This window comes from Saimiri boliviensis, chromosome 8, assembly GCF_048565385.1.
Source record: "Saimiri boliviensis isolate mSaiBol1 chromosome 8, mSaiBol1.pri, whole genome shotgun sequence".
Lineage (NCBI taxonomy): Eukaryota > Metazoa > Chordata > Mammalia > Primates > Cebidae > Saimiri > Saimiri boliviensis.
In genome coordinates this window covers 38,795,461-38,823,009 of record NC_133456.1, presented here as the reverse complement: position 1 = coordinate 38,823,009, position 27,549 = coordinate 38,795,461, and the positions used below count along the sequence as shown (strand labels likewise).

The 27,549-nt window shown below is 37.3% G+C and overlaps 1 protein-coding gene across 1 annotated transcript in view; it reads right to left on the bottom strand.

Moving 5' to 3' along the window:
- Nucleotides 1-27,549, bottom strand: part of SLC9C1 (solute carrier family 9 member C1) — a 96,229-nt gene that overhangs the window by 33,120 nt on the left and 35,560 nt on the right. The window contains exons 9-12 of the mRNA XM_039477172.2: nt 20,282-20,363; nt 16,624-16,790; nt 14,309-14,434; nt 1,423-1,520 (exon numbers count right to left, since the gene is read on the bottom strand). Of these exons, the coding sequence (XP_039333106.2) occupies nt 1,423-1,520; nt 14,309-14,434; nt 16,624-16,790; nt 20,282-20,363 (473 nt within the window). The remainder of the gene's footprint in view (nt 1-1,422; nt 1,521-14,308; nt 14,435-16,623; nt 16,791-20,281; nt 20,364-27,549) is intronic.

Genomic DNA, 27,549 nt, shown 5'->3' with positions numbered 1-27,549 from the left:
AGTAGCTGAAACCACAGGCTCATGCACCACGCCTGGCTAATTTTTTTGTATTTTTAGTAGAGACAAGGTTTCACCATATTGGTCAGGCTGGTCTCAAACTCCTGACTTCAGGTGATCCACCTGACTCAGCCTCCCAAAGTGATGAGATTACAGGCATGAGCCACCACTCCCCACCTATTGCTTGATTTTTATATTAACATCTCCTGGACAATATATTAATGTTGCTTTTCATTGTGTCATTTATTAAAACTTCCATTGTACAATGTGCACCTTCTTTAAAATATGCATAGTATTTTTTTGAATTGATCACATTTTCCCAGCCCTCTCTTTCAACTCCCCTGAATTTCTAGGTCACCTAAAGCATTGGAAGGCCTGGATCAAAAGGACAGAGACCCTGGTACCATAGAGGAAAATATTCAAGCATTATAAACAAAGGAAACAAAATTTTAAGTAAGATATATTTCATCTTCCTATCATGATACATATAATGTCATCATGATTTGTACAACTTCGCTTAAAATGAAACTCTTTGTTACTTTGAAAGTCTGTACTTGAAATGCAAATACTGTATGCCCTGATTTCTGGCTGCTCCTTTTCTAATGTCTAACTTTATCCTTCAGTATACCACAAGGTTGTATGCGTGACTTAACACAAGGCTGGCATATCCTTCAGGTTTAGGGGTATGCACACCAAAGGCCCAGTTTGCTCATGGGATGATGGACCAGGAGTAGAGGGCCAAGTAGACTCTGGAAATAAGCTTAGGACAATTTAAACAGGGAATTTTGGTGTCTTCAGGACGTTGTCTGGAACTAGAAGGTATGCCTGGGTTTTGGGTGGACATTGTTGCAATTGCATCGCAATTTAACCCCTCTCTTTGCCCAATCATAGATCTGGCATTCCTCCATAGGGGATGATCTGAGTGTATTCCCCAAAACACTGACTTTGAGGAACTCACTGCTTATTTTGGAGCCCTTTATCTAAAGAAATCACTACAAGATTACAAATGTATGCTGAATATTAAGAGAGAATGATGAAGTGTTTCCCATGCATTGGGGAAGATGTGCCTGGAGGGATTAAGGAAGACTTCACCCTGACTTAGTCTGGCATTCAACTTGTCTAAAAGGAAGAGTTGTTTACAACAGCTTAACTTTTGGCAGGAGGAGGATAAGAACAAAAGAAAGTATCAGTCAGAAGAAACAGCTTGTTCAAAATCACAGAGGAATGAATGAATGCAGCAAGTTTGGGATACCGAAAATCGAAAATCGGTGGTTTGCCTTGAGGGTGGGGTGCAGGGAAGGCAGCAACTTGCCCATGTAATACGAGAGGAAGCCAAGTTACCAGACAAAAACAAGAAAACTCACTTGGGTAATTTCCTAAATGCAGTGGCTTAGAATAGAAGCCATCTCTTGACAATATACTTACTCTCCCTTCTTCTCACCAACACTTCCTGCTGCACCTACCAACACCTGCACAGCACTCTGGGACAGAGTCTCATCCCTGTATTGTCTCTGGTAGCTTGCCTAAAAGAAATATTAATCCAAATCATTATACAGCATGAACAACAATGACAACTTATTACCATCTTGATGGGAAAAAATTGTGAGAAGTCAAAATAATCTCTAGTATGTTTGTAAAAAGAATCTTTCTATGGAGTTTAAATTAAAAGATTATTCGGTAAGTTAAGTCTGGAGGTTGAGTGGAGCCACACTTGTTCTGAAGGAAACTAGAGTTCTTCTAGACATGGAATTAGGCTTTCAAAAAATAAATGGAACTCATTGGCAAATAAGTTTGGGAACGGCTGCAAGCGATATCCACATCTCAGAAGTTAATAATGAATATTAACGGCTCTGAGAAATGCTACAATAAAAATAAAATCCTACTACACAAATTAAATTTTCTAAAATATTTCCACAACAGGGCCCTGCTTTCTTATCTGTTATAAGGATTAAAATGATTATTATATCTTTGCAACATATAATTACTTATAGGGAATTTTATAATTTATAAGGAATATTATATAAGAGATTGCTAATATTTTGCAGAATGCAGTCACTTCTTCATTCAGTACATATATACAGAGTCTACTGAGTTTCAGGGACTATGTCTGATGATGCGCAAATCAGTATCTGACACTGTTCCCAGCATCCATGTACTGAACACTACTGAGAATCACTAACTACCTTAACTGAAATATATGATCAAAGATTTCTAGGTTCTGTAGCAGGCATTCTCTCTGCATGATCAGTTTTGAATATTAAACACTGTTTTGTTTTGGGGGTATACTAGAAAGGGATAGCAACCACATTTAAGAATGTGAGAGGAAAAAATTTTCCCATGATTACAGGAATTCAACAGAGTAGCACTCTTCTCCTTAAATATCATTAAAATTTTTTAGTGTCAATATAAAAATTGTAGTTTGTGGAAAAATGAGGAAGCTGAAGATGATATGTGTCTCATGAAAACTTAGCAACACAAATACCAAAGTAATGAGATACTAGAAAATGTTAATTGTTAAATTATCTTTCCCAACGAGAATGCAGAAACCAAAACAACTCAAGATTAACATGAAAATATATCTAAAATTATGAAGAACTAAGAAGGTATTAAGTAAAATGAGGATCTAGAGAACAGAGCAGAGAAATCCAATCTACTTTGAAAAAGGGAATTTCTTAAGACACAACAATAGCACAAAAGCACAAAATCAATCATCAAAATACAATAGTAGAACCCAAAAATTTGAAGCCATAAATCAAAAAGGTACATGGGGTGTACATTGCAGAAAACATAGAATATCACAAGTGAAAAAGAAGAGGTCAGTCACCATAAGTTTACTCTTATAGATAGGGAGAATAAAAATTAAATAGATACATCCTTAGTCACATATCAATAATGAAAACAAGACTCAAAATGAAGTCTCCTTCATTTATTTTGTGGGTTCTTGAACACATTTTCCTGAAATACTGGGAAGTGACTGAAACACATGACCTCAAAACATTTTTAAATTACAAGGAAACAAATAATTCCAGATACCCAAACAAGAAAGAAAGCTGCAGCTTCATAAATATTAATTTATTAATTGCATAAAAATCATTTCTTTGTATTCATATATCATTACTTGGATAAAACTCCTATTTTCAGGTCTGAAACATCTTTAAACATTTACTAATCAATTATTTTTTCTCTACAAAATTATACTAGATACACTAGCCAAACCATTGAAAGATACATTTCAAAGACATTCTCAACTGGGAATATTATTGGAAATAATTAGTGAAAATCATAACATAATAATATGTTAAAAAATAAAATATGTAAGAAAACATATCTATAAAAGGCTTCTTGTTTATAAGAATAATAAGCATAATTGTTAAAACTTAAATTATAAAAGTTAAAAGAAGGGAAGAGAGAACGATGGTGTCCCCCTGTAGTTCCAGCTATTCTGGGAGACTAAGGCAGGAGGACTGTTTGAGCTCAGGAGTTGGAGACCAGTCTGAGCAACATAGAGAAACCTTGTCTCAAAAAATAGAAGAGGAGCACAAAGAGGTTTCAGAACATTGAACTAAATTCATATTCCAGCCATGGGTACAAGGTCTAGTAATCAATTTTTTAGAAAATCAATGTACAGGTAGATTGAGAAAAGGGAAATGAAAACTTGTCTCTACTCTAAATGTACATCTACAGTTAACAGTTTAGTTAGAAAGAGTATTATTGATGTTTATAACATCTTGTAAGGTAAAATTAGATATACTTTTAAAGTTAGCTGATCAGACAAAGAAAGAGTGATATATATCTCAATAAAGAAAGCAGGAAGGCAAAGGAAAATTAAAAAGAAAAAGAAAAAAAGGAAATTAAACAGCAAGAGAGAAGTGAAAGAAAATAACTGAAATACCAAAATAGAACAGCTATTAGATCCTGTAATAAACCTCAAATACTCCTAAGAGATTCAGATTGAGTAAATATTAATTGAGCATCTACTATGTACTACACATTGTGCTATTCACTGAAGATACCCAGATTAATAAATCACAGCTTTTAGCCTCAAAAATATTACCTAGGTTTACTATATTTGCTGCAAAGAAAATTAACTACACTAAAAAGCAAAATTTCAAGGGAAGCAACCAGCATATAAGCTGAGCTGCTGGCTGACCAGCCCCTTGCTTCCCCAGAGTCAAGACAAGCCTGGAATCCTGTCCTCAAGGGGGCAGAACCTGAGAAGTGATGCTGGCTGACCAACCAGCCCTGCACTTTCCCCAGATTACAGATGATCCTGGTTCCCTACCCATAATAGCATAGCCAGTTCCCTCATTCTCAAGGGAGCAGACCCCACATATGTAGACCTACCATACAAACTTCTGCAGCCTAAGCAACTGAGACACTCTCAGGCAGCAATGACATTGACTGTAGCTGAAGAAATTTTTGAGACTATGCTTTGTACCTATTTAGTACAAGGCTAATGCATCCTACCCAACTGACACCCTGGGACATATCTGCAGGTGAGTCTTTCCCCGTGAAAGTCACTTTACAAAACTGGAAGAGGCAATTGTTTCATAAGATCTGAATATATCAATGTAGGGATTCAAAAAACATGAAAAAGCAAGAAAATATCTCACTGTTAAAGGAACACAAGCAAGAAAATATCTCACTGTTAAAGGAACACAACAGTTCTCCAGCAACTGGTCCCAAAGAAATAGAAATGTAGAAATTGCCTGAAAAGCAATTCACAATAATGTTATTAAGGAAACTCAGCAAGACACAATAAGATCAGAAAAGCAATTCATTATCTGAATGAGAAATTCAACAAAAAGATAGATCTCATAAAAAAAAAAAAAGAACCAAACAGAAACCTTGGAGCTGAATAATTCAATGAATGGAAAAAAAATGCAATTCAGAGCATTGATAACAAACTAGATTTAACAGAAAAAAAGAATCTCTAAACCTGAAGCCAGTGTTTTCAAATAACCATGTCAGACAAAAGAGAAAGATAAAAGAGAGAAAGATAAAGATACATAGATAAGAAGAAAGGAAGGAAGGAGAAAGAAAAAGAAAGAAAGAAACCAAAGAATCCAGGAAAGCTCATTACACATACAAATGTTGTAATTATGGGAATTTAAGAAGGAGAAGAGATGGAAAAAGGCACAGAAAACATATTTAATAAAATAATAACAGAAAACTTCTAAGTTTTTGAAGAGACATCCAGATCCAGGATGGTCGAATGTCCCCCAAACAGTTTCAACCTAGGAAGTTCTTCTCTGAGGTACATTATAGTCAAACTGTCAAAAGTCAAAGACAAAGATAGAATTTTTAAAAATAGAGAAAAGTGTCAAGTCACATATAAGGGAATCTCCATTAGAAATCAGCATATTTCTCAGCAGAAACCTTAACGGCCAGAAGAGAATATGTTGATATATTCAAAGAGCTGAAAGAAAAAAAAAATAAAACTTTTGACCAATAATACTATATCCAGAGAAACTATCCTTCAGAAATCAAGTGTTTCCCTGACAAGTGAAACCTGAGAGAATTCACCATCACTAGACTTGACACTCAAGAAATGCTTTTAAGTCCAATATCTGGAAGCAAAAGGACAATAACTAGCATTGTGAAAACATATAAAACCCACTGGTAGAGCAGATACACAAATCTTAATGAAAAAGGAATCAAACCTTGTTACTACAGAAAAACACCAAACTTCAAAGATAAACAAACAAAAAGACACAAAGAGTATACACACTAACCAAAACAACAACTAATAAAATGACAAGAATAAGTCTTCACCTTTCAATAATAACCCAGAATGTAAACTAATTTCAATTTCCATTTAAAAGATATAGACTGGCTGAACTGATTAAAAAACAAGACCCATTTGTCTATCCTGGTTTTTATTGCCATTGCTTTTGGTGTTTTAGTCATGAAGTCCTTGCCTATGCCTATGTCCTGGATGGTTTTGCCTGTGTTTTCTTCTAGTGTTTTTATGGTGTTAGGTTTTATGTTTAAATCTTTGATCCATCTGGAGTTAACTTTAGTGTAAGGTGACAGGTAGGGGTCCAGTTTCTGCTTTCCGCACATTGCTAGCCAGTTTTCCCAACACCATTTATTAAACATGGAGTCCTTACCCCATTGCTAATTAAACTCCAGAGCTTCTGTACAGCAAAACAAACCATCAATAGAGTGAACTGACAACCAACAGAATGGAAAAAAAATTTTGCAATCTACCCATCTGACAAAGAGCTAATAAGAATCTACAAAGAACTAAAACAGATATACAAGAAAAAAACAACCCCATTCAAAAGTGGACAAAGGATATGAACAAACACTTTTCAAAAGAGGACATATATGAGGCCAAAAAACATGAAAAAATGCTCTTCATCACTGGTCATTAGAGAAATGCAAATCAAAACCACACTGAGATATCATCTCATGCCAGTTAGAATGGCGATCATTAAAAAATCTGGAGACAACAGATGCTGGAGAGGATGTGGAGAAATTGGAGCACTCTTACACAGTTGGTGGGAGTGTAAATTAGTTCAACCATTGTGGAAGACAGTGTGGCGATTTCTCAAGGATCTAGAAATAGAAATTCCATTTGACCCAGCAATCCCATTACTGGGTATATACCCAAAGAACTATAAATCATTCTATTATAAAGACACATACACATGTATGTTCCTTGCAGCCCTATGTACAATAGCAAAGACCTGGAATCAACCCAAATGCCCATCAATGATAGACTGGACAAAGAAAATGTGGTATATATACACCATGGAATACTATACAGCCATAAAAAACGATGAGTTCGTGTCCTTTGTAGGGACTTGGATGAATCTGGAAACCATCATTCTCAGCAAACTGACCCAAGAACAGAAAGCCAAGTACTGCATGTTCTTACTCATAGGTGAGTGTTGAACAAAAACACATGGACTCAGGGAGAGGAGCATCACACATAGGAGACAGTTAGGGGTGGTAGGGGAGAGACAATGGGGGGTGGGGAGGGAAGGTATGGTAGGGAGGGAGAACATGGGGAGAAATGCCCAATATAGTATGCACCTAAAGTAAAATTAAAAAAAAAAAAAGACCCAACTGCACACTACCTATGCCTATAAAAAGCTCACTTCACTTGTTAAGACACCCACAGACTGAAAGCGAAGGGGTTAAAAAAAAGAGACTTTTGGCAAACAGAACCCAAAATGATCAGGAGTTGGCAAACGGAACCCAAAATGATCAGGAGTAGTTACATAGCTATACTTATAACTGATAAAATAGACTGAGTAAAACACTGTAAGAGAGACCAAGAAGTTTACCATATAATGATAAAGGGATCAAATCAGCAAGACGACATATAAATACTAAAAAACAGAGCACTCTGACACGTAAGGCAAAAATTATTAGATCTAAAGAAAGAGAAAGACTCCAATACAATAATAGATGGGTCTTTAAAATCCTACTCATAGCATTGGAAAGATTATGTAGAGAGAAAATGAACAAAGAAACACTGGATTTAAACTGCATTACAGACCAAATCAGTATAGCAGACATTTATAGAACATTTCATTCAAGAGCAGCTAAATACATATTTCTCTCATCAGCACATAGATCATACTCTAGGATAGAGCATATGGTAGGCCACAAAACAAGCCTGGAAAATTTTTTAAACATTAAAATTATATAAAATATCTTTTCTGACCACAATGGAATAAAACTGGAAATCGGTAACAAGAGGGAACACTGGAAATTGTACAACAATATGGACATTAATCATGTTTTGTCAACCACTGATAGATCAAGGAAAAAATTGAAAGGGTAATTCTTTATTTTGAAGCAAAAATAGAAAGGCAACATATCAAAATATATATGTGATATAGCAAAATTTGTACCAAGAGGGAAATTTATAGTAATAAATTTTTACAAAAAAAAACACAAAAAGTAGAAAGGGGGCTGAGTATGGTGACTCATGCCTGTAATCCCAGCACTTTGGCAGGCTGAGGTATGCAGATCACTTGAGGTCAGGAGTTTGAGACCAGCCTGACCAACATGGCGAAACCCATCTCTACTAAAATCACAAAAATCAGCCAGGTGTGGTGCAAGCACCTATAATCACAGCTACTTGGGAGGCTGAGGCAGGAGAATTGCTTGAATCCAAGAGGTGGAGGTTGCAGTGAACTGAAATTGCACCACTGCAAACCAGCCTGGGCAACAGAGTGAAACTCCATCTCAAAAGTTCAAAAAGCAGCTTAATTATGCACCTCAAGGAACTAAAAAAGCAAGAACAAACCAAACCCAAAATTAGTACAAGAAATAAAAATCAGAACTAAAATAAGTGAAACTGACACCAAAAATAATATGAAAGATAAAAACAAAATGTTGTTCCTTAAATAAGAAAAAACTAATAAACTATTAGATAGACTAAGAAAATAAGGAGAGAAGATACAAATATATTAAATCAGCAGAGAAAAATGAGACACAACTGAGACCACAAATAGTCAAAGGATTATTACAGACTATTATTATAAACTATTATTAGACTATTATTACAGACTATCTCTATTACTATTATTACAGACTATCTCTATACTCCAGCAAATTGGAAAACCTAGAGGAAATGGATAAATTCCTGGACACATAAACCTACTGAGATTGAGACTGAAAGATGTAGAAGTCTGAGTAGAACAATAGCAGTAACATAAAGTCTCCTAAGAAAAAAATATTTTTGAAAGGGAAGGAATTCTTCAGAACTCATTTTATGAGACTAGCATTACCCTAGTACCAAAAGCAAAGAGCACAACAACAAAAAAGGAAACTACAGACTAACATCCCTGATGAACACAGATGCAAAAATTCTCAACAAAATACTAGCAAACCAAATCTAACAGCACATCAAAAAAAGTATACACTATGATCAAGCGGGATTTATCCTAGGAATGCAATGAGATTTCAACATCCACAAATCAATATACATGATACATCACATTAATAGGAAGACCAAAACCATTTGATCATCTCAATAGACATTAAAAGAAATTGGATAAAATTCAGCATTATTTCATGATAAAAACTCTCAACAAAGTAGGTATACAAGGAATGTACTTAACTACAATAAAGACCAAATGTGACAATTCCCCAGTCAACATCATACTGAATGAGGATAAATTAAAACCTTTCCCTCTAAGAAACAGAAAAAAATAAGAATGTTTATCTTTACTACTCTTATTTAGCATAGTACTGGAAGTCCTACAAAGAGCATTTAGTCAAGGGAAATAAATAAAAGGCATACAAATTGGATGGAAAGAGGAATTCAAATTATCACTGTTTGCAGATGATGTAATCTTATATTTAGGAAAGCTAAAGACTCCTCAATAGAACTCCTAGAACCAATCCACAAATTTAGTGAAGTTGCAGAATATGATATTAACAAACAAACACAATTAGTAGCAGTTCTATAGACTAACAGCTATGTGAAAAGAAATCAAAGCATAAATCCCATTTACAATCGCTACCAAAAATACCTAGGAATACATTTAGCCACGAAAGTGAAAGACCTCTACAATGAAAACTATAAAAGACTGATGAAGGAATTGAAGAGAACACAAAAAATGGAAAGACGTCCCATGTTCATAGATCGGAAGAAAAAAAATCTTCTTTAAATGACCATACTGCTTAAGAATCCTACTGATTCAATGCAATCCCTAGCAAAATACCAATGATAGAGAAAACATTCTTAAAATTTGTATGGAAGCTCAAAACACCTCGAGTAGCCAAAGCAGTTTTGAGTGCAAGGAACAAAGCTGGAGACATCATAATACCTGACTTCAAAACATAACTACAACCAATAAGCTATAGCAACCAACACAGTATGGTACTTGCATAAAAACAGGCAACAAGGCCAGGCGCGGTGGCTCAAGCCTGTAATCCCAGCACTTTGGGAGGCCGAGGTGGGTGGATCACGAGGTCAATAGATCGAGACCATCCTGGTCAACATGGTGAAACCTCATCTCTACTAAAATACAAAAATTAGCTGGGCATGGTGGCGCATGCCTGTAATCCCAGCTACTCAGGAGACTGAGGCAGGAGAATTGCTTGAACCCGGGAGGCAGAGGCTGTGGTGAGCCGAGATCACGCCATTGCACTCCAGCCTGGGTAACAAGAGTGAAACTCTGTCTCAAAAAAAAAAAAAAAAAAAAACAGGCAACAGACCAACAGAACAGAAGAGAAAACCTAGAAATATATTACCTATTTATACTATTTATAGCCAACTGATTTTCAACAATGTCATAGGAACATACACTGGGGAAATAACAGTCTCTTCAATAAATAGTGTCTGGATAAATAGTCACGTGCAGAAGAATGAAACTAAACCCCTATCTCTCTTCTATATGAAAATAAACTCAAAATGGATTAAAGACTTAAATGTAAGACCTGTTATTATGAAACCACTAGAAGAAAACAGGAGAAACACTTTAGGTCATTGGACTGGGCAAAGATTTCATGGTTACAATCCCAAAAGCACAGGAAACAAAAGAAAAAATAGATACATGAGATTATATCAAACTAAAATACTACTTCACAGCAAAGGAAGCGATCAATAGAATAATTAGACAACCTGCAAAATGAAAGGAAATATTTGCAAACTTATTATCTGCTAAGGCATTAATATCCAAAATAGACAAGGAACTCAACAACAAAAACAAAAAACAAACACACCAATAGTATGATTTAAAAATGAGCAAAGAGTCTGAATAGACATTTCTCAAAGACATGCAAAGGGTGAACAAGCATATTAAAAAAATTCAACATCCCTAGTCAAACTAGGGAAATGAAAATCAAGACTATAATCAGATATTAAGTTTCCTCGGCTAAAATACAATGTTTATATATGGGGAATGTTTACTGCAGCACAATTCACAATAGCCAAGATATACAATCAACCTAAGTGTCCATCAACAGATGAATGTATACGGAAAATGTCAAATATTTACAAAACAGAATACTATTGACCCATAAAAATGATTAAAATGCTTTCATTTGTGGCAACATGGATTAGCCTGGAGGACATTATGCTAAGTAAAAGAAGTCAAGCACAGAAAAATAAATACTGCTATTCTTACTCATATATGGAAGCTATAAAAGTTAACCTCATAGAAGGAGAGTAGAATACTTCTGTGAGTGGTTCCAAGAGGCTGGGAAGGGTAGGGGGACAGGGAAGCTAGCAGGAATAGGGTGGTTAACAGATACAAAGTTGCAGTTAGATAGATAGAAGGAATAAATTCCAGTGTTCTATAGCACTGTAGGGTGACTATAGTAAATAATAATCGTTTGTTTTTTCAAATAGTTAGAAAACAAGATTTTGAACGTTCTCAACCTAAAGAAATGATAAAGGTTTGAAGTGATCAATATGCTTATTACCCTTAGTTGATCATGACACATGTATACATGTATTGGCATATTACATTGTGCCCCATAAATATGTACAATTGTATGTCAATTTAAAAAACGACAATAAAAATTACCTTCTCAAACCTAAATTTACATTTCATATTGGATTAAATATTAGTTTGAAAAGGTAAACTGTAATAACACAATGTACAAAAAGAGATCATCTAGCAAAAGGATGTATAGTTTTTTTAAGGCTGAGAAAGCGTGTGTGTGTGTGTGTGTGTGTGTGTGTGTGTGTGTAAAGAATTAGTGGCAAGGCCGGGCACGGTAGCTCAAGCCTGTAATCCCAGCACTTTGGGAGGCCGAGGCGGGTGGATCACGAGGTCAAGAGATCGAGACCATCCTGGTCAACATGGTGAAACCCCGTCTCTACTGAAAATACAAAAAAGTAGCTGGGCATGGTGGCACATGCCTGTAATCCGAGCTACTCAGGAGGCTGAGGCAGGAGAATTGCCTGAACCCAGGAGGCGGAGGTTGCGGTGAGCCGAGATCGCGCCATTGCACTCCAGTCTGGGTAACAAGAGTGAAACTGTGTCTCAAAAAAAAAAAAAAAAAAAAAAAAAAAAAAGAATTAGTGGCAATAGGGTGGGAATAAGGTGGTGGTGGTGGGAGTGGGAGATTCTTTGATCATGAGTCCAGCTAGAAGGGACATTACAAAAACTGATGAGCAAGTACACTTCTTACAGAAACAAAACTATCTGGAAAAGATGAGTGAGCAATGAGAAGGATCAAAACGTGCTATTGGTAGATATTTCCACAATTTGGTGTTTGTATTGTTTTCATTTTCTTTCTTTTTTTTTTTTTTTTTTTTTTTTGAGATGGAGTTTCGCTCTTGTTGCCCAGGCTGGAGTGCAATGGCGCGATCTCGGCTCATCGCAACCTCCGCCTCCCGGGCTCAGGCAATTCTCCTACCTCAGCCTCCTAAGTAGCTGGGATTACAGGCACACGCCACCATGCCCAGCTAGTTTTTTGTATTTTTAGTAGAGACGGGGTTTCACCATGTTGACCAGGATGGTCTCGATCTCTCGACCTCGTGATCCACCCGCCTCAGCCTCCCAAAGTGCTGGGATTACAGGCTTGAGCCACCGCGCCCGGCCCTTGTTTCCATTTTCTATCTCATTGAAAAATTTTTGATTTGGGGTATTTCTGCAGAAAAATTAAAATTGCAATTTATGTTTCCTAAATTATATAGCAGATTATAAGTGCTTTTTGCTAGTCTATCACGATTTTGATAGTTACACATTTTTATAAACTACTCCTTTGTGCTTTCTAAAGAAGCAATTGTTGTGTCTTAAAGAAACCATGGTTGGCTCTTCAGATTCACCCATGGTTATCTCAGGACTAGCCCAATTTCATTGTTTCTAGATCATTTTTTTTAATACAATTCGGTTACTGAATTTATTGCTCATGGTAAGTTTTTTTAAAAAAATAAAACATTTATAATTTACTCTGAAATCCTGGTCTAGATGTTTCTCTATTCTGTTCCATTGTTTTCTGTTGACTGACACTTTTTTCCTCTCATTCCTGCTGGCTTGGTATATTCAGACAACCTCCCTTTGTTTTAACTTCAGAAGCTGTTCATAGGCAGTTCTCAAGGGAAACCAGGCTGACTAGCTTGTCCATTTACATCACAGAATCATGGCCTTGGAGCATCAGATTTAGAAAAGAAGGAAGAGCTAGCAAGAATATTTGTTCCCTCTGTGTTAACTTAGTCAGGTGGAAGGAAGTCATTACTCTGTTGATGGCAATACCAAATTTGGTAGGACAAGTGGAAAATCTGCTGGTGGAATAAAGTACCATGTGGGCATTAGCTTCATCCTGATGGCACTGCCTCAATTGCTTAAAGAAGTCATGTATGTCCTTAAAATAGTTGCCTCTTGGCTTGTCTGCCAAGACTGCTGTTCAAGAGAGAATAATCATATTCTGCAGATCTCTCATTTTCCCTAGTGAGACTGAGCAGGTAGAGTGATTGGAATCCTATGGGGTTGGAATAGCTAAGTGCTCAATAGCTCTATAGGCAGTGAGGAAGGCCCAATATGAACACCTCAAGAGACAACTCATGACAAATAGATCTTGATTATTTCATCCTGGATAGAAAACAAAAACTGGCCGGGCGCGGTGGCTCAAGCCTGTAATCCCAGCACTTTGGGAGGCCGAGGCGGATGGATCACGAGGTCGAGAGATCGAGACCATCCTGGTCAACATGGTGAAACCCCGTCTCTACTAAAAATACAAAAAATTAGCTGGGCATGGTGGCACGTGCCTGTAATCCCAGCTACTCAGGAGGCTGAGGCAGGAGAATTGCCTGAACCCAGGAGGCGGAGGTTGTGGTGAGCCGAGATCGCGCCATTGCGCTCCAGCCTGGGTAACAAGAGCGAAACTCCGTCTCAAAAAAAAAAAAAAAAAAAGAAAAGAAAACAAAAACTAGCCTATTGGTAATCTTCAACAGTTTGTATGCTGCTGTGCTACAGAATTTCTCTAATTTTTAGCCAAGATTTGAATGAAACATAATACCCTCTTTCAGTCAGTTATTAGAGGATTTGGCTGTATCTTTTCATGGAAAACTGGCTTAGATCCAGAGATGAACAGTGTCACAGAATTGATTGCCTAACACATCTGAAGTTTAAGTCCAGTTGTAATTTCTGCCATTGGGATCTTTGAAATTCCCAATTTTTCATAATAAAACACTCTTTACTTAAGCTAGTTTGAGTGGATTTCTTTCTTTTTTTTTCAATCATGCAAATTCCTAAGACAATGTCAAACTTCCCTTTGCCTTGGTAAATAATCTATTAAATGAGCATGATCAAGATGCCTTTATAAATGCGGATTTTTTTCAGCATAATTTTAGGCCAAAAAATAGTTACAAAAGAGGATAATACAGTACTATTTGTGCCGACAAGAGACGCCTGTTGGCCAGCTCCATTGCTTCAATGTTAAAGGTCTCATCTATTTCCTTTTTACAGTGTGGACATTTCACCTTCTGATGTTCTGTTGCTTCTTCTTGGCTCAACTAAATAAAACATAAATAAAAGAACGAAAAATACACTAATATTAACATATTGTTTAGCATAACCCACAAGCAATTTTTATACCAGTTTGGGTTGAAAAATGGTAGCAAATCTTGTAAATATAGAAAAATGTTCAGATTCTCATCATTTGCTCAAATGTCCTAATCATTTGCTCAGTTCTAGAAGGTAAAATAGTTCTAAGTTTTGCTAGGAGGAGTAATGTCATATCTTTACTTTTACATGGCATTATTAACATTTTAAAAAGCTATCACATATATGATCATACTTTACACTAGCAGTTTTCAAAGTGTGGTCTCCCAGCAGCATCAGAATCACCAGGGAATTGTTAGAAATGTGCATTCTCAGGTCCCACTTTAGACCTACTGAATCAGAATTGGAGGAGTGGGCAGTTTCTAAAAACTCATTTGAAAATTTTGCTGCAGCCAAAGCTTGACAACCACCACTTTAAAATGATCACTTAATATAAAATAGAAAGTGAACATACATGAAGGAAATGGGAGTATGAATAATTTATACAGATGAGAAACTGAGGCTTAGAGAAAATTAATAATAATCTCAAAATTACAAGGCTATTTGTTAAGTGAGAAAGCTATGCTGTAAAGCCAGACTTTCTGATTCCAAGGTCAGTGTCCTACCTGAAACTATAATATCCCTCATGTTTGCATCATGAAAAGGAGAATGTAGTTGTTTGATCCTCTGCCTTCTGAAACAGATCAGGTACGAGAGTGGTGGCCCCAACACTGGCTGCTACATTAGAATTAGCTGGGTAGTGGATTTAAAATATTCCTGGGACCCTGCTCAGACCACCTGCATCAAAATCTTCAGAGAGTAGGTGAAAACCCATCAATATTTTTAATAAGCTTTCTAGATAATTTCTGATGCAGACAAGTCAGCAAAGTTTACAACCAGATATTGAAGGCTACTAGAGAAATCTTTGGATATTACTTGGTACTCATTCCATCCAAAAATACTGGCAGTATTCCTGTAGGCACAAAGCTTAGTTCTAAATTCCTATCTGGCGCTTTAAGCACTGATCCAATGTATATGAAATGGATTTTTCAGAATTCTATTTCATAGAGACTAATTATCTCACCTAAGCACTCCTAGAAGTTGGCCCCTCATACTGTGTGATGCAAAAAAGAGAAACAAAAACATTGTAAAAAAAAACACTGAAAACTGGACATGACGTAGGACACGGAAAAGTGCAGTAGCTGTGAAGACCCCAGGACAATTTTACTATTTCCCTTTAGGGAAACCATGACTGATTAGCTGAGTGCTCTTCAAAGAAAAGTCTGACTGCAGATATCTGAAAGCCTATCTCAGAAGCAGAAGGTGACATCTCCCACAGCTAAACTTATGATATTGGCTTTGAATTCTATTTTATATTAAAAATACTATTAACCATAAATTAAGGTCTAGCAAATGCTTAGAGATACAATAGCCCAAATAAATAAACAAAAGCCCTTGACCCCTCCCAATTTGGTCAAAAACTAGCCATTTTCTAAAGCTCATTTTCAGACACACACCCACACCCACACACCCACACACCCACCCACCCACCCACACACACACACACAATTTTTTAAAGAAAGGGTTTCTCTTTACTGCCCAGGCTGGAGTACAGTGGTACAATCGCAGCTCACCACAGCCTCCACCTGTCAGGCTCAAGCAATCCTCCCACCTCAGTCTGCCGAGTAGCTGGGACTGCAGATGCATACCACCACCTGGCTAATTTTTGTATATTTCATAGAGAGATGGTTTTGGCATGTTGCCAGGCTAGTCTCAAATTCATTGGCTCAAGCAATCCACCTCCCTTGGCCTTGCAAAGTGCTGGGATTACAGGCAGAAGCCACTGTGCTGACCTATGATCTCTTTCAGAGGGAGCTCCAATACACAGCTTCATCTTTTGAATTTAAACATATATATTTTAAACATAAACATAAAACATGTATTTTAAGCATATATACTCAAAGGGGTTATGGCTTCTACTTTGTCCCATAGTGATCATGAAATTCCTTAAGATTCCCCTTTACAACTTTATTGAGTTATCAACACTACTTCTCTGTCAATTACAAATATTAAAAATTGTGAATTAATATTTATGACCTAGTTTATACTTCAGTATAATCAAATCTGCATTGAAGCAATAAAAGAGATATTACTTGCTTACCACATAGGGGTTTTTGAGTACAATTGCTTTCTCAACCACGTTCCAATCAGCATTAGCAAGATCTTTGTCAAATTTAAGTGCAGAGGCTGCAGACTTGGTTAGCTCTTGAAAGTGTTGAAATGTGTAACAAAATGATTTATATTTTGTTGATGTGACATCACGAAGACCTTTGATACAAAGATACATTTGATAAACAGTAGAAACACTATTTTGATAAGGGTTAGAAAGCTTCCTTTGTTTTTAACTTATTGTCAGTAATCTTTAAATAAAATTTAAACATAAATTGTTTAATAATGGGAATACTAAAGAGTTAAACATTTTCTGCTTTCATATTTCTTCTCACAAAAGGTGAGGCATATAATAGTAATAGCTAATGTTTATTAAGTGCTTACTATATTCTGCAAATCACATCTCAGCACTTTGAATGCATTACGTCTTTTGGTTATCTGGCCACCTTTTGAGGTGAGTCCTTTTTCCCACTTTGACACATGAGGAAACAAAGAAACAGAGGTATAATGGTTAGTTTTATGTGTCAACTTGTCTGGGCCACAGGGTGCTCATATATATAAGTTAAGCATTCTGGGTGTGTCTGTGAGACTGTATTTGGATGAGAGTGACATTTAAATTGGTAGTCTGAGTAAAGTCCATTGCCTTTCCCAATGTGAGTGGGCCTCATCCAATCTGTTAGAGGCCTCAATAAAACAAAAGTCTGAACAAGACAGAATTTGTTGTCTCTGCCTGATGGTCTTTGAGCTGGGACTTCAGTCTTCTCCTTCCTTCATACTTGAGCTAGAACTCGCACCATTGGCTCTTTTGGTTTTTAGGCCTTTGGAATGCACACTTCGGGAGTTAGCTTCCATAATTGCATGAGCCAATTAAACACAAATGATAAATTATCTGCCTTATCCTTTAAGATTCTGATCTCTCAAACTATCTTGTTGTTCTAGAACACATCAGTTTCTAGTTCCCTAAGAAATTTAGCACCTGTTCTGTTTTCTGAAGATCATTAAGTGAAATAAGCCACACATAGACAGACAAACATCACATATTCTCACTTATTTGTGAGATCTAAAAATAATAACAATTTAACTCATGGACATAGAGGGTTGAATGATGGTTACCAGAGGCTTAGAAGGATGGTGGTAGAGTGGGGGCAGGTGGGGATGGTTAATGGGCACAAAAATTTAGAACAAATAAATACAACTTACTATTTGACAAGACAATAAGGTGACTATAGTCAATAATAGATTAATTTTACATTTTAAGAATAATTTAAAGAGTTACATTTTAAATTTTGAACATTCTTAAAATTTTACATTTTAAGAATAAAGAGTAGTTGAATGGTTTATAAGTCAAAAGATAAATGCCTGAGGGGATGCATACCCTATTCCCTATGATGTGCTTATTTCATATTACGTGCCTATACCAAAACCTCTCATGTACTCCACAAATCTATGCTTTAACCCGGAAGTAAAGCTACATGCATATAGTCATCTAATGTTTGACAAAGCTGATAAAAACAGACAATGGGGGATGGATTCCCTGTTCAATAAATGGTCCTGGGATATTTGGCAAGCTGTATGCAGAAGAATGAAACTGGACCCCTACCTTTTACCATATATAAAAATTAACTCACGATGGATTAAAGATTTAAATGTAAGACCTCAAACTATAAAAGTTCTAAAAGAAAACCTGGGAAATAACCTTTTCAACATTAGCCTTGAGAAATAATTTCTGGCTAAGTCCCCAAAACAACTGTAACAAAATGAAAATTGACAAGTGAGACCTAATTAAACAGAGTTTCTACAAAGCAAAATAAACCATTAATCAATTGAACAGACAATCTATAAAATAAGAGAATATATTAGCAAACTATGCATCTGACAAAAGTCTAATATCCAGAATCTAAAAGGAACTTAAAGCAACAGGCAAATAACAAATAACCCCATTTAAAAATTGGCAAAGGTTAAGCGTCCATCAACAGATGAATGGATAAAGAAAATATACATATACACAATGGCATACCATTCAGCCACTAAAAAGAATGAAATCTTGTCATTTGCAACAACATGGGTGGAACTGGAGGGCATGTTAAGTGCAATAAGCCAGGCATAGAAAGACAAACTTTGCATGTTCTCACTTATTTGTGGGAGCTAAAAATTAAGACAATGGAACTTATGGAGATAGAGACTATGATTATTAACCAGAGCCTGTGAAGAGTAGTGGGGAGGTGATGAGAAATTTGGATGATTAATGTGTACAAAAAATAGAAAGAATGAAAAAGGTCTGGCATTTGATAGCATGATAGAGTGGCTATAGTCAAGAATATTTAATTGTGCATTTAAAAATAACTAAAAGAGTATAGTTGGACTGTTTGTAACACAAAGGATAAAGACTTGAGGTGATGGATACTCCATTTACCCTAATGTGATTATTACACATTTTATACCTGTATCAAAATATCTCATGTACTCCACAAATATATACAACTACTCTGTACTCACAAAAACTAAAACTGAAAAATAGTAGGCAAAGAACATGAACAGACACTTCTCAAAAGGTGGCATACAAGTGGCCAACAAACACGTGAAAAAATGCTCATCATCACTACTCATTAGAGAAATGCAAATCAAAATCACAATGAGATACCATCTCACACCAGATAGAATGGTTATTATTAAAAAGTCAGAAAAATAACAGAAGCTGGCAAGGTTGTGAGGAAAAGAGAGCACTTATATACTGTTGTTGAGAAAGGAGAATGTAAATTAGTTCAGCCACTGTGGAAAGCAGTTTGGAGATTTCTCAAATAACTATAAACAGAACTACCATTCAAGCTAGCCACCCCAGTATAGCCAAAGGAAAATAAATCACTCTACAAAAAAGACACATTCACTTGTATGTTCATCACAGCACCATTCACAATAGCAAAGACATGGAATCAACCTAGGTGTTTATCAGTGGTGGAATCGATAAAGAAAATGTGGTACAGATACACCATTGAATACTACACAGCCATAAAAAAAGAAAAAGATTATGCCCTTTGCAACAACATGGATGGAGCCAGAGGCCACAATCCTAAGTGAATTAATGCAGGAGCAAACAATCAAATACCTTTTGTGGGAGCTAAACATTGAATACACATGAACATAGAGATGGGAACAGTGGTCACCAAGCAGTACTAGAGTGGGGAAAGAGAAACAGGGTGTGAGTTGCAAAGCTACTTTTTCGGTCACTCACTTGGTGATGAGATCCATACCTCAAACCTCAACATCCCACAATATACCCATGTAACAAACTTGCACATGTAATTCCCTTAATCTAAAATAACATTTGAAAAAATATTAGGCAACACTGACTTGTATTTATATAATTTATATGGACACTGACTTTGTTGCCCAGAGTGAAGTGCAGTGGTGTGATCTTGGCTCACTGCAGCATCAAACTCCTGGGTTCCAGAGATCCTTCCCCAACAGTCTCCCAAACAGCTAAGACTACAGGTGTACACCACCACACCTGGCTAATTTTTAAACTTTTTGTAGAGATGGGGGTCTGACTATGTTGCCTAGGATGTATATGGATTCTTTCTTTATTAATAGCACTTCTTTACCATATTTAGAATGTTTTTCTCTACACTGGAATAGTAATCATTAGGACTTACCTAGTATAGTAACTGCCTTTGGCAAAATAAATTTATTGACAACGAGGGTTATTAGGCATAATAACACTCCATGAAATAATATCTAGAATTGAAAAAAATGCTAAGTAAGTATTCATGACAATTTCATATAATATAGCCTATATTTACCAATTCAAATGAAGCTAGATTGTGCTACGTTAATAGATGCTTATGGCAAGGGAGGGATTAATCTAAGACACGATCAAATTACTCTGGGTATTCTTTATCTTCCTGCACATAATTCATCCATGTTTTGCTACCAAACCAAAATTAGGATAAGAGTTTTGACAAGTAAATCAATACTTATACAGACATTGCAAAGGAATATTTGCCCTTGACTTCCACTGTTGCACTTCCCAGTAGCTGAAAATACACTTATACTTTATCAATCCTTATCCACTACACACACCTTGCTGTGCATAGCCACACCGTTCTCTGTTCAACATTACCAGCATATCTGCATCAAACAATTCTCCTCACCTGGGAAAAGAGAACAACTCAAGGCCCTTGATGTGTTTTCTCCACCTCACATTTTGCCTCATTGCTACCCTTTCATTGTCAGGAAGAAGGGGCAAAAAATGTCTTTGATGCCACCTGATATCTTTATTGACTTGTTTCCCAAATCGGTCTTGACAGACAAGTGAACTAAGACATTTCAATCTGAGGCTATACATTTTAGGAGATTTATGGAATTCTAACTTCCAGAATTTATGTTTAACCCTAGCTAGCCCCTGTTCTATAGCCACAGGTGGAATTAGGGACAGAGCATAAACTACACTAGAGGCTCCGAAAGTTGCACATTAGAATCACTAAGGAAACTTTAAAATATTGGTGCCCAGGAGGTCCCCACTGAATATTCTGATCTAATTCTTCAAGGGTGCAGCCCAAGTATTGGTAATAAGGAACTTAATGTACATACACTGAAATGTACTCATGTATCATTTAATCAATTTTGATAGTGTATACATACTCAGATAACTCTCAATCCTATCAAGATGCAAAATAGTCTCACATCACCAACATTTCTGTAATGTTCCTTCCTAATCAGTCCTCCACCAACGAGGCAACTAGTATTTTGATTTCTACTTCTGTAGATAACAATTGCCAATTCTAAAATCTTCATATAAATTAAATACATATGATGTGTCTCATGATTTTAATTTGCATTTCCTTACAGTAATAATGCTGAATATTTTTATTTTTAACATGCATATTAGTACACATTTTCTTACTGAAGCAGTGTCTGTTCAAATATTTTGTAAATTTTTTTAAAAAGTTGGGTTACCATTGTATTTTTCTTCAAAAAATTATTAGAGTTTTAAATTTTATATGTAAGTCTATGGTCCATCTCAAATCAGTTTTAGGTATGTTGTACGGTAAAAATAGAGGTTTTCTTTTTTTTTTTCTAAGCGAATCCAGTAGGTCAGCATCATTTATTGAAAAAAGATATTTTTTCTTTCATTGAACTGTTTGAGAATCTGTGTCAAAAACCAATTCATCATATAAATGTGTCTTTTTTCAATTCTTTGTTATACTTCATTCATCTTTTTTATTCTTATGCCAGCATGACACTGATAATACTAATTATACTGTGTTTTATATTATGTCCTGATATAAGATAGTATAAGTCCTTCAATTTGGTTCTTCCTTTTCAAAATTATTAGGGCTAATCTCAGTCTTCTGTATTTCTATATAGAGTTTAGATTTTGTGTATCTGTTTCTAAAATCTTCTGGGATTGGAATTGCATTGAGTATAGTGACATCTTAATAATTCCAGGCCAACAAAGATGGAGTCGATCCAAGATGGCTGAATAGATACAACTCCAGCACACAACACCCAGCAAGAGACACACAGAAATTGAGAGATCTCCTAGCTCCCAGCAAGGTACCAGGTCCATTTCAACAGGTCTGGTCCAAGAGTGAGCAAAGTCCAATCAGGGCAGACCCAGCCAGAGAGGGGTGCTGCTTCACCCAGCAAGTACATCTGACCTGTGAGTTGGAGGCTCCCCCTCTGGCACTCCGGTCCAGATACAGCGCTTCCCCCACAACCTCAGCAATAAACAGAACAGGGGATCTTGCCAGTCAAGCACCAGGAATTACAAGTGCAGAGCTGAATAATAATCCAGGATGGTGTCCCAGATTGGTTCACAGACCTAAACAGATGCATAAGCCCAAAAGGTGGCCAGGAAAACCTGCAGACAGAGCTATTGTCCCCTCCCTGCCACCCAGAGAGAGAGGAGGCTGAAAGGCGGAGATGGCCAGGTGCTGCTGGGCAGGTCCCTAACCTCCCCCACAAACTCCAGAGGGCTGAAGCTGACTCTAGTGTGTTACGCAGCCAGTGCCAAAGTCTGAGCTGAACCCTGACTGATCCAGCCTCGTGGAGGAAAGGCACAACCCATCATAGGAGGGGTCGGATTGGGCTACATGTTTAAAAAAAAAAAAAAAACCATAGGAAGCCTATGTAGAAAAGGGATGGCATTCTTGACAACCCAGCAGCACCTACAGGTCAGCAGAAGAGGTGGGCCTAATTAAACAAAAAGATATAGGAAGCTTCCCTAGTAACCTGAAGGAGTCCCTAGAAACTCAGTAGCGCCTCCACAGGCAGACAAGCAACCTCACTGAGCAGCTCCCTGACAACCTAGCCAGGTAAACCCACAAAGATGAGAAAAAAACCAGTACAAAAAAGATGAAATCATCAAAGACCAGAACACCTCTTCTTCAAAGGATCACAGCTCTTCAACAACACAAGATCACATCATTACTGAGAAGGAGTGCGATTAATTAACAAAAACAGGCTTCAGAAGGCAGATAATAAACTTTTCTCAGCTAAATGAAAACTTTATTTAAAGTTCTAACTCAATGCAAAGAAGCAAAAAACCTTGAAAAAAGGTTAAACAAAATGCTAACTAGAATAACCAGCTTAGAGAAGAACATAAACCACTTGATGGAGTTGAAAAAGACAGCATGGGGATGCTGGGAAGATGACAGACTAAGCACAGCTCGGGACTTCAGCTCCCAGTGAAAGTGCAGAGGGTGAGTGGACGCCGCATTTCCAGACGAATTTTTATTGCCCACAGACCAGGAGATATCCAGGCAGAGGGGTCGTCAGTGCCGCTGTTCCGGCCGGTGCGGCTGTTTTGGCCTCTGTGGGGCTGATTTGGCCCACGTGGCTGCTGTGACCACTCCTTGTTGTGGCAGTTCTCCATACAAAAGCCACTGGTCTGGGAGCCCTCTTAGCTGGCGATTGGAGCCCTGAGATGGCAGAGTTGCCCATTCATCTGAAATAGTGAGCCAGGCCAGGAGATTCCTAGGCAAAAAACCCGTCAGGAGCCGGCGCCGCTGTTTGAGCCGACTCAGTGAGTCGCAGCACAGGAGATCCTGGCGCCTTTTCAACAAGCTACTGGAACGCTGGGTCATTCAACTTAAAAAATAAAAAAAAAAGACTCTGAGTCAGGGAGCCAGGTGATCAGGCTCGGTTGGTCCCAACCCCCACCCCAAGCAACAACAACAATGAAAACCAAAACTTGCTCTTGAATGTTGACTGGATAAACAATGAAATCAAGGCAGAAATAAAGATGTTCTTCGAAACCAACAAGAACGAAGACACAACATACCAGAATCTCTGGGACATATTTAAAGCAGTCTCTAGAGGAAAATATATAGCAATGAGTGCCCACATGAGAAGAAAGGAGAGATCTAAAATTGACACCCTATCATCAAAATTGAAAGAGCTAGAGGAGCAAGATCAAAAAAACTCGAAACCTAGCAGAAGACAGGAAATAACTAAGATCAGAGCAGAACTGAAGGAAATAGAGACACAACTCTTCAAAAATTCAATAAATCCAGGAGCTGGTTTTTCTAAAAGATCAACAAAATAGACAGACCACTAGCCAGATTAATAAAAAAGAAAAGGGAGAATAACCAAATTGATGCAATAAAAAACAATAAAGGGGATATCACCACAGATTTCACAGAAATACAAAACATCATCAGAGATTATTACAAACAACTCTATGCACATAAACTAGTAAAACTGGAAGAAATGGATAAATTCCTGGACACCTGCATCCTCCCAAGCCTAAACGCGAAAGAAGCCGAAACCCTGAGTAGACCAATAACAAGGTCTGAAGTTGAGGCAGCAATTAAGAGCCTACCACCCAAAAAAAGCCCAGGTACAGATGGGTCCACTGCCAAATTCTACCAGACATACAAAGAGGAGCTGGTACCATTCCTTCTGAAACTATTCCAGACAATCCAAAAACAGGGAATCCTTCCCAAATCTTTTTATGAGACAAACATCATCCTGATACTAAAACCGGGAAGAGACTCAACAAGAAAAGAAAACTTCAGGCCAATATCCATGATGAACATAGATGCAAAAATCTTCAATAAAATACTGGCAAGGCGATTGCAACAGCATATCAAAAAGCTCATTCACCATGATCAAGTTGGATTCATCCCAGGGAAGCAAGGCTGGTTCAACATACACAAGTCCATAAACGTAATTCACCACATACACAGAACCAAAGACCATAACCACACGATTATCTCAATAGACACAGAGAAGGCCTTTGACAAAATTCAACAGCCTTTATGCTAAAAACCCTCAATAAACTAGGTATTGATGGAATGTATCTCAAAATAATAAAAGCTATTTACGACAAACCAACAGCCAATATCATACTCAACGGGCAAAAACTGGAAGCATTCCCTTTGAAATCTGGCACTAGACAAGGATGCCCTCTCTCACCACTCCTATTCAATATAGTACTGGAAGTTCTAGCCAGAGCAATCAGGCAAGAAAAAGAAATAAAGGGTATCCAAATTGGAAAGGAGGAAATCAAATTGTCTCTATTTGCAGATGACATGATTGTATATCTAGAAGACCCCATCGTCTCAGCCCAAAATCTCCTGAAACTGATAAACAACTTCAGCAAAGTCTCAGCATATAAAATCAACGTGGAAAAATCACAAGCATTCCTATACACCAGTAACAGACTTAAAGAGAGCCAAATCAAGAACAAACTGCCATTGACAATTGCTACAAAGAGAATAAAATACCTAGGAATACAACTAACAAGGAACGTAAAGGACCTCTTCGAGGAGAACTACAAGCCATTGCTCAACGAAATAAGAGAGGACACAAACAGATGGAGAAACATTCCATGTTCATGGTTAGGAAGAATCAACATCGTGAAAATGGCCATACTGCCAAAGTAATTTACACATTCAACGCTATTCCCATCAAGCTACCAATGACCTTCTTCACAGAACTGGAAAAAAGAAACCTTAAACTTCATATGGAACCAAAGAGAGCCCACATAGCCAAGTCAATTCTAAGCAAAAAGAACAAAGCAGAAGTCATCACAGAGGCCTCAGAGGAAATACAACATATCAACAACCACCCGATCTTCGACAAACCTGACAAAAACAAGCAATGGGAAAAGGATTCCCTGTTTAATAAATGGTGTTGGGAAAACTGGCTAGCCATGTGCAGAAAGCAGAAACAGGACCCCTTCCTGACACCTTACACCAAAATTAACTCCAGATGGATTAAAGACTTAAACATAAGACCTAACACCATAAAAACCCTAGAAGAAAATCTAGGCAAAACCATTCAGGACATAGGCATAGGCAAGGACTTCATGACCAAAACGCCAAAAGCAATGGCAACAAAAGCCAAAATAGACAAATGGGACCTAATCAAACTCCACAGCTTCTGTAAAGCAAAAGAAACAGTCAGTAGAGTGAATCGGCAACCAACAGAATGGGAAAAAATTTTTGCAGTCTACCCATCTGACTAGGGACTGATATCCAGAATTTACAAAGAACTAAAATAGATCTACAAGAAAAAAACAAACAAGCCGTTCAAAAATGGGTGAAGGATATGAACAGACACTTTACAAAAGAAGACATACAGGAGGCCAACAAACATATGAAAAAATGCTTATCATCACTGGTCATTAGAGAAATGCAAATCAAAACCACATTGAGATACCATCTCACACCAGTTAGAATGGCGATCATTAAAAAATCTGGAGACAACAGATGCTGGAGAGGATGTGGAGAAATAGGAAGACTTTTACACTGTTGGTGGGAGTGTAAATTAATTCAACCATTGTGGAAGATAGTGTGGCGATTCCTCAAGGACCTAAAAACAGAAATCCCATTTGACCCAGCACTCCCATTATTGGGTATATATCTAAAGGATTATAAATCATTCTACTATAAGGACACATGCACTCGAATGTTCACTGCAGCACTGTTTACAATAGCAAAGACTTGGAACCAACCCAAATGCCCATCAATGATAGACTGGATAGGGAAAATGTGGTACATATACACCAAGGAATATTACACAGCCATCAAAAATGATGAGTTCGCGTCCTTTGTAGGGACATGGATGAACCTGGAAACCATCATTCTCAGCAAACTGACACAAGAGCAGAAAATCAAACACCGCATGTTCTCACTCATAGGCGGGTGTTGAACAATGAGAACACATGGACACAGAGAGGGGAGCACTACACACTGGGGTCCACTGGGGGAAAATGGGGGAGGAATGGGGGGTGGGGAGGTGGGAAGAGATAGCATGGGGAGAAATGACAGACACAGGTGAGGGGACGGAAGGCAGCAAACCACACTGCTATGTGTGTACCTATGCAAAAATCTTGCATGTTCTTCACATGTACCCCAAAACCTAAAATGCAATTAAAAAAGAAAAAGAAAAACACAGCACAAGAACTATGTGAAGCAAACACAAGTTTTCATAGCTGAACTGATTAAGCAGAAGAAAGGATATCAGAGATTGAAGATCAACTCAATGAAATAAAAAGAGATGGCAAGACAAGAGAAAAAAGAGTGAAAAGAAATGAACAAAGCCTCCAAGAAATATGGGATTCTGTGAAAAGACTTAACCTACGTTTGATTGGTGTACCTAAATATGATGGGGAGAATGAATCCAAGCTGGAAAACATGCTCCAGGGTATTATCCAGAACTTCCCAAGCCTAGCAAGGCAGTCTAAGTTTCAAATTCAAGAAATACAGAGAACTCCACAAAGATATCTCAAGAAGAGAAATCCCAAGGCACATAATCATCAGATTTACCAGTGTTGAAATGAAGGAAAAAATGCTAAGGGCAGCCAGAGAGAAAGGTCAGGTCACCCACAGCGGGAAGCCAATCAGACTCACAGCAGATCTCTTGGCAGAAACCCTATAAGCCAGAAGAGAGTGGGGGCCAATATTCAACA